General features: G+C 39.7%; 1 protein-coding gene across 1 annotated transcript; it reads right to left on the bottom strand.

Moving 5' to 3' along the window:
- Window positions 1-4,635: 4,635 nt before the first annotated feature.
- On the bottom strand, window positions 4,636-7,400 carry LOC124269580 (the record flags this gene model as incomplete). The annotated part of the gene is made up of 2 exons (XM_046704604.1): window positions 7,223-7,400; window positions 4,636-5,162 (listed from the first exon to the last, which is right to left on the bottom strand). Coding segments are annotated over exons 1-2 (705 nt in total), but the record flags the coding sequence as incomplete, so codon positions are not given.
- Between the last annotated feature and the right edge of the window lie 1,891 nt (window positions 7,401-9,291).

The raw sequence follows: 9,291 nt of genomic DNA, 5'->3' as shown, positions 1-9,291 counted from the left end.
TGTTACCAAACATCAATACAAGCACTCTTTACTTACATTATATTTCAGCTTCCATTTGTTTGCATAACGATTCAGTTACATCTAGCAAACATTGTAGTCCCTTGGGGTTGGAGCTGGTGCCGGGGTTGTCATCAGCTAACAATAAGCCGGGACATTTTCCCCATGGGAGGCATAATCCACAACTTGTTCTATTAAGATCATGTAATAAGTCATTTATGTACAGTGAAAAGCTACGCTGATATAACACGGCCTTGCCCGACACCTTGTTTAACATGAAATTGGTTCGATTTGAACCCTGCAAAACCAACATAAGAGAGTGCATAGACATATAAGATAAACAGAAGGAGTCTCCACATTTTACCAGATATACCAAGTTTGTCTAATTTATAAAATAGACCATCAAGCCACACACGATCAAACCTTTCTCATTGTCGAGAAAAGCACAGTATACTGGTGAGTTCTTTTCGTTGTAATATGCAATGGTTTCAGTAAGTGTAAGCGCTGCCATCTCAGCTCCTGCGTTTTTTCTGAAGCCAAACTGGAAAGGGTGGGGGAAGGAAGTGTTATTATCTGTCCATTTCTCAATCCTATCTAGGAGCAGACGTTCTAAGAGCTTACTGAGGGTAGATGTTAACGTTATGCCACGATAATTAGATGGATCAATTTTGCTTTTGCCTTTACCTTTGTGTATTGGGAGAATTTCGCCAAGATTATACATAAGTGGCACGTACTCATATCTGATGATGGCATTAAACAAGGCGACAATATGAGTGATTAATGATCTCCTGCGTATTTTATATGTTCATTGCTCAGACAATCTGGGCCCCGGGGCTTTGTTGTTTTTAAACCCTTTCACTGCATTTAGTACCTCTCTAAATGTAATATCACATGATAAAGGGGAGGTAGTATCATCTGCTTCAGATTGTTTGGCTTCAGTTTCAGAAACATACTTTTCGCATTCATTTGAAAAACACTATCAAAGGCACTGTCTAAGTGGGGAATCGAGAGATGCTTGAAATATTCACCAAAAATATTGCATATGCTTTCAGCATCTGAGCCGGTATTACCATCATATACTAGTTTGTTAATAGTACCAGAATTTTCGTTTATACCGTTTACTGGCCTTAAAATATTCATGAATATCAACTTCAGCAGCTTCACAAACTTCATCAAATCTATTATCTAAAAGAGATTGTTTAGATTTTCGATGCTGCCTTCGAAAGATACGTTTTGCCTTTTGTAGGATGCATAGGAACTATCATTTTTGATTATGTGATTTCCCATTCTCTTATCCAGAAACGTCTTTTGCAGCGCATATCATAATGGAGATCTTGTAAATCATCCTTTTTCCAGTAAGGTTTAAGATGTGGGTGGAATTTGGAAGAAGGGATATACATGATTGCAGATGCAGTAAGTGCGTTTGTAATGGATTGATTATATGACTCAATGAAGTCGGCATTGGATGAAAATTGGGAAGGGTTACATATATCGTTACAGAAATAATTTTCTGTTTCATAACGATATAACATACGATCTGTTTCAGAGGCTTTCCTCCAACTTAATTTAGGTCCACCGTAGGTAACATTTTGGGATTCTAAATCAAAACCTACTAGAATAGGTTTATGGATAATATGGATAAAAACATTGTGACAACTGTTAACCCTCAAATTGATTTGACTCAACCACGCCGTGCCAATTTACACTTGTTAGAAGACTATACAATGTACCTGATCTAGACCTACCAGTTGTCAAACTTCCAACTTTGGGACGAAGCGACTGTAACTGAGTTGTTTACATCGCTGAATATGTGTGCTGGTGATTTGCTGGCTCTGTGAATGTGGGTTCGAATCCCGGATGGGACTCAACCTATAAGCAAGTCCTACAACCTGTACGTTACTGAGAATGTGTAATTCACAAATATAACAGCAGCAACAGTCGATATTCTAGAATAGGCCTGGGATACAGAATCAGAGTGGACACGGAAATGAACTTCACAAGAACCCGGATCTTGATGTAATGTAAGAGGAGGGAGGCACGTGTTGTCTCACTTCTATAGTAAAAGTGGTACGTTCTGTGGCATGCTAGAATCGCCTACAGCTGTTCTCGATCAGCGAGGGTCTCTTAGCATGACACGTGACTCCAAAAGCATCAAAATACAGCAACTTCCACATCGCTGCTGACGTTAGAAAGTATTACATTCCTACCAACTAATTAATAGTTAAAATACAATGCCATGAACTTCTACTGAATCTTAACAACAACAAAGTAATACAATCACAACATTGTTCAACAAACCATTTCACTGCAATATAATCATAACATTAACCACGTAAAAGCTATCATAACATTAACCATACCCCAAGCTGGGCTGCCCAAAGACCATTTCTTTTTTTGGCGATTGTTAAGCTTAGGGTTGTTAAACTTCACAGCTACTACTTCTCGTATTTACTGCTTAAAATATGCTGCACACCACTACATTCATTTTGTTCAAGTTGTAAACATTTACAATATTTAGTCACTATGGTTATTGAATTTATTTACATTTTATTGTATCTTACTTTTGTTCAAGTTGTCAACATTTACAACATTTAGTCACTAAGGTTATTTAATGTATTTACATTGTTTTGTATCTTACTTTTGTTCAAGTTGTAAACATTTACAATATTTAGTCACAAAGGTTATTGAATGTATTTAAACTGTATTGTATCTTACTTTTGTTCAAGTTGTGAACATTTACAATATTTAGTCACTGAGGTTATTGAATTTATTTACACTGTATTGTATCTTACTTATTGACGTATATATTGTATAGTATCTGACCATATCTATTTTCAAAGGTTGAAGACAATCACTTTCAAACTTGAAATCAACTCCCCTCTCTGACGTTTACTATAAGACACTACTGCAAATGCTGGACTTACCCATTGCATTAGGGGTAGGACATTCAAGCAAGAAGTAGACCTGCCCCTGGGTATAGATATTGTTTGGTCCCTTTCTTCAACGTAAGCTTAGGTTTATCGATGATCTGTCTTGTATGATGCTGTTTGCAATCTTGTCTGGAAGGGATAAGTTTGTGGCATTAAATCCATGAAGCTCTTGGGATACTGCTTGTAAGCTGACTATAGGAAAGTTGATCGCTCCTGTGAGACAGTCTTGTGTTAATACCGCGTAATTGTGAATCTATGGGTATGAGTGTATATCATTCATGACCAACTAGTGTTATTCCAGACAAGCAGAATAGTGACTCGTGCCCCTCTGGAAGGATTTCATATTGGCGCATGAACATCAGAACTACTTCAAACAAGAACGATAACTCTATTCCTGTTTGATTCCAATGGTACTTAGGGTTTAGGAATCACAAATGGTATTTCTTTTATTGAATGTGCAAGTAAAATAATATTTTTCATCAGGTACATTGAATCCCACAGCAAAAAGTGCTTTCAAATGTGAAACGTAAGCCATGTTAAAGATTATGGTTGATTAGTTGTATATAAATATATACCTTTTGTATTCCTTTCCTTTAAGTAAATCAGTAGTAAGGGAATTGTCAATTCTCTACTGTATAATATCATTGATATGCCTGAAGATGAATTTACATTGCCGTGTCCCATTACTTTCGTTTGCTTTAGCCAGTCTGACAGCCATTATGTGTACAACTCAAGAAGTGTTGACAGTCACCAGGTGACATGTTCTACATGCCATCCTTATGGTGGTGTAAAGGTTTTCAGTTACCTTCACTGAAGGTCAGCTCCAGTAGAATGGTTAATGGTGAGGTAGGTTTACTTTTAACTGTCCTCATGCAACCCTTTTGTGTTGGTATGGCATGTTTTGTTTCGTGAAGAGGCGCACATTTTCTCTCAAGTGTTGTAGAGGAGGATAAACTTGACGGTTATTCAAGCAGAAGGAGAAAATACTTGGGTTGAGAGTAACCTCCTACATTGGGCTGATAAAAGTAACCGCTTCTTATGACAAGTATTGGCTATAAGCAAAGAAACATATACGAACGAGTCGTTTCAAAGACTCGCCCCTTTACTGCAGAGAGTCCAAGTATATATCCTGTTTAAGTGGACAATGATGAAACAACCGTTGTTTCGAACCAGAGTGATGTAGTTGCTCTTCCATGTTATCAGTTTTTAACAGTTTGAAACGACAAACCTTCGACAATTCTGTAAAACAACAACACCATACACTATATTTCGTGGGTTAGAATTTATTTCAGTCATGCAACATATGTCTGTTTATAAGCCTGGTTACATTGTATATTGTAATTACATGCTAACTAGATATCAGCTCCAGAATGTTCAGAAAGTTTATTGTTGCTAGTAACTGCATGTTGTAAGCATGAAATCGTCTCATAAATTCCGCGCTTAACGCTAAAACCTGATCATTTATGTTCATTTGTTGAAACCCAAAGCTTCGTGGTATAGCGCAACAGTGGAGTGTGGAAGGGCATTATGCAGTGGATAATGCCATGGCAGATAAGGAATACAACCGCCCAGGTGTTCCGGGTACTCGCTTTTTAGTGTACATTTTATGAAGCGTAACAACATTTGTTAGAGAAACTTTGCGATTAATCTCCATCATTGCTTTGGATTCAGAAGTGATAAACATATTGATAGAATCGTTCGGATTCACCTGTTGCAATAGTCTTTTCAACAGTGTCATCGCTATGATGTCACTATCAGCATACAACGGTGCAATCTCATGGCCGTATTCTGTCACAGCCAATCGTCCATATCCTAATACGCGTCCGGTGTTGGAGCGAGCAATGAGAATATATTTTGCATGGCCGATGATCCAGTTTTTGATGTAGTAACACCTCTCGGTTTCACATAACGTTTCGTCGTATGCCTTCAGCTCACTAAACATGGCACTTTCGTATGGAAGTATTCTGATATCCGGACTCACTTCCGCTTCCGGAATTGCTCCCAGTATTACTTCCGCTGGTCCTCGTTTCTGGTGTACGTCATAGTAGAAAGTGAAGCCACGGGTGTCGTAAAGGTTAACGTAGGTGGCCGATATGGTGATGTTGGCGTCACCCACTGCCTTGAGGGACTGCACGTTCACATCGCGTCCGATTCCTTTGCCTCTGAGGTCTTTCCTGACAATATAAATGCCGCCAGCTACTGACTCCTCCGTATAACACACCAAGACACGGCAAGCTGTTAAAATAATCACAATGAATACAGATAGATAGGCATAAGAATTATTAAAATGTCTGAACTTTTAGGTCGGTTTGTAGCCTAGTAGGTAAAGCCTTCGCTCATCACGCCAAGACCCTGGTTCGATTTCCCACATGTTGGAAACCCATTTCTCGTTTCCCCCGTCGTGATATTGCTGGAATATTTCTAAAAGCGGCATAAAACTATACTCACTATAAGCTCAATTGGGATTTTTTTGAGAGAATTGAGCAAGCAATGCTTATCATTTGAGTTGTACCCTGGCTTTGTGGGAGACTGATCTTGATGTCTGTCAAGGTTTCATGTTCCAGACTTGATTAATAGTGAGTGAGTTAGTTTAGTTGTAAGCCGTTTTAGCAATATCCCAGCAAATATCTCGGGTACACCACAAATGGGCTTCACATATAGTACCCATGTGGGGAGTTGAACCCGGGTCTTCGGCGTGATGAGCGACCACTTTAACCACTAGACTTGAATATTGCTAATGGGGCATAAAATTAAACTCACTCACTGTGTCAGGTCAAGTCTAAGATATTTATTGAATGGTCTCCGATCCACATAAAATGAGTTACACTGAGGTAGTTTTACATAATCGAATACATGCAAATATTTAGCAGTTTATTTCGAAGAACAAATTCATTTCTATCATATGCAGCCACTATCAATATGACATCATCATCTCTTGAATTGAGGAGAGACGTAAAAGCCGATACAGAATAATTTGACAGATGGCGCCCCAGTGTTTCAAAAATAAGATGAATTTCATTTTCCATAGCTAAATGACACAATGGGCATAACCTCTTCAATGTTTCAGTAGACACGTTTCTTCACGAGATCTGTTATCTGGAGTGGAATAATATTCTTTGTACAACATATTTATAGATTGTTCACGAATTCGTTTCAAAAAGAGTTTAACATCTCCAACTGATGTCCCCCGCACTACACAAAGCGATAAACGTCTATGACCTCTATATGACCTCTGGATCTCCTCCCACATCCGACTGACTTATCACTAACTCACTCACTCAAAATACGTCAATTTTGCTCACTTCCCAATAAGCCTTATACGTATGGAAGTAAATAGCCAAATATAAATGTTTAACGGAAATGTTGCATGTTCTAAATACGTCAGACATTCGGCCCGACGGTGATGGTTGGTTTTCAAATAAATAACTTTTTTGTAGTTGTTAAACATTTTGCCAAGTAGGCCTTTAATGTATAGTAAATCGAAGCATAATTATTCAACCATACCTTCAAATCAACGTTAATGGTTACGTAAACAAGACCCCTTTATGAAACCCGGGTTACCTTGACCAATTTACTTCAAGGCACACCTTAAGCCCATATCAAGTCAACGCAACATATCATAGCTTCGTGGATCTACACTTGTTGTTTTATCTTTGTATCTAACTTTGTATCACGTGACCTAACTTATAGACTATTGGTTAGTTATGTCAACGCCGGTAAGGTTTCTTTGTTGTTTCACCTCGCACTCCGCAGTATTCCAGGTATATGGCGGTGGTCTGTAAGAAATTTCGAGTCTGGACCAGACAATCAGGTGAGCAACAGCACGCGCATCATCTATGCAGTTGGGCTAATATGACATGTGTCAACCAAGTGAGCGAGTCTGACCACCCGATCCCGATAGTCACCTTTTACGACAAGCATGGGTTGCTGAAGACCGAGGTTGTAGTAGTAGCAATCAATCTCGAATTAATCAAAAACATCATTGTTGTTGTTGTTGTTGTTTAACCCCGCACTCAGCGATATACCAGCTATAAGACGGCGGTCTGTAAATAATCGAGTCTGGACGAGACAACGGATCAACAGCACGCGCATGACCACCCGATCCTGTTACTTGCCCCTTTCGACAAGCATGTCATGTAAAACTGAAAATTGCTTTTAGCTACTGGACTAATGTTTGCTATTCTAACCGGGATCTTCAGTGGTTCGTAATACCAAACAACCTTACCCCTTAGCCCTTAGCCTGCTACTTAGGACCAGAAATGGCATTCGTTGTGCCATACTGCACTGACACTTACCTAGTATTTCTCCCGTGTCGGACTCCGCCACAAACCAGGCCCTAGAGTCCATGTCAAACGAACAGTACATGAGGTCAGTCGGAATTTCCCATTCCTCTATGTCTGTTAAGTTCTTAATAGCGGTTATATCAGCTCGGGTTCCCCTCCTCACGGAATACTTCGGAACGACAGCAGCCATGATTTACTTATAATAGACCCTGGAGGCTCTGTTATCAGATATTCACCATCGAAGGTAGCACAGTCAACATATGCGGTCGCGCCAGCGAGTGTGTGTTACAGTAGAGTTTAAATACTTAAATACAAACGCTTTTTTAAGGTCAGCCAATGCACTTCTATGATGCAGTGACATGATTGGAGCATTGCTTTCCTCCTTGCTGATTAGTATGTTTATATGTAATATGAGCAGCACACATATACATGAAGCTGACGACTGATGGAAGAGACAAACTAATACCGTTAATGTAAGTGTTGGTAGTACAACACATTATGTTTAATGGTAGTCCTGACATTTAATTAATTTTATAAGACATATATCGTGCATAGGGGTTACGAATTAGGCATCGAAAGTGTTAAAGGTAGGGTGTCTGTAAAGTTAGAAGGTATGTTGGCCAGAGAAACAATAAAGCTATAACATCAATATATTTGACTAGAGCTTATGTCCGCCACTGAAAGTGTTAAAGGTGGGATATCTGTACAGTCGACTAGAACACATGTCCGCCACTGAAAGTGTTAAAGGTGGGATATCTGTACAGTACATTGGAACCCATGTAGACTACTGAAAGTGTTAAAGGTGGGATGTATGTACAGTAGACTGGAACCCATGTCAACCACTGAAAGTGTTAAAGGTGGGATGTCTGTACAGTAGACTGGAAGCCATGTCCTCCACTGAAAGTGTTAAAGGCGGGATATCTGTACAGTAGACCGGAACCCATGTCCGCCACGGAAAGTGTTAAAGGTGGGATATCTGTACAGTATACCTTAACCAATGTTGACTACTGAAAGACATTTCATTGGCAACCAAGACTGATGACATCATTAAGTTTTCGAAAGGTAAAGGGGTTGACAAGAACGGATCTCGCTGGTGTTGATGGGTAATGTGCTGATCTTGTCGAGGGGTTGTGACCCTTGGACGACCGCTCCGAGGAAGGTCATCTGTGGTCTTTGTAGCGTTGTATCGATGCTGGAGACGGTAAATAGTGGTTATGTTTACGTCGAAATGACGGGCACCATTTGGACAGACACTCCAGCTTCCGAACGTCTGATAGCCTTGTTTCTTTCAATCTGAGTTAAGCGTGGCATTGTTGAACAAGTAATAGACCTAATTTTTGTGCAGTCTTATACGCACTAATGGTGGTGACAATTCGTGCATGTTAGATTTCACGAGAAGTGTGTACATGCTACCCACATGTTCATTTGTATGGTGCGTTTTGGTGATTCCTTCTATTGATGTGTTTTTGCTCGGGCCTTCCAAAACGCATCAAAACGTATTGATAACACCATCAGGCTTCAATGTATGCCAAAAACCCATATTAATTTAGGGTCCGAGTTTGTTACCTATTTGGGTAAAAAACTTGCGTTTCTTATGCGTGTGAGTATATATAAGTTAACATGAAATGATTCAATGATTACTGAGACGACAGACTGACTGACTGAGTTTGGTTTTACGCCGCTTTCAGCAATATTCCAGCAACATCACGGCGGGGACACCAGAAATGGGCTTCACACATTGTGCCCATGTGGGGATTCGAACCCGGGTCTTCGGCGTGACGAACCAACGCTTTAACCATTAGGCTACCCCACCGCCCCCTACTGAGACGAAAGCCTAATTAAAGAAAGCTAATAATTGAAGAGTATGCATGTATAATGACCATAATATTTTACAGAAGCATAGCACACACGTTGCACTGCTCATGTCAGCAGACAGCTAATTTGTGAGGGTTTGGGCGATATCAGGTGATCAGATAAAGAGTACTGTGATACAGTAACACCAACACTATCCCCACCCCTTCTCCGCTGCGTGTATCATATCGTTCATACTTCAGGTTTAGTTTTGTGATTCATATGTACAC

This window comes from Haliotis rubra, unplaced genomic scaffold (genome assembly GCF_003918875.1).
Source record: "Haliotis rubra isolate DU_JTF1 unplaced genomic scaffold, ASM391887v1 Scf1457, whole genome shotgun sequence".
In the NCBI taxonomy this organism is placed as follows: Eukaryota; Metazoa; Mollusca; class Gastropoda; order Lepetellida; family Haliotidae; genus Haliotis; species Haliotis rubra.
Note: the sequence above shows the minus strand (reverse complement) of the source record. Positions and strands in the feature narration are given on the sequence as shown.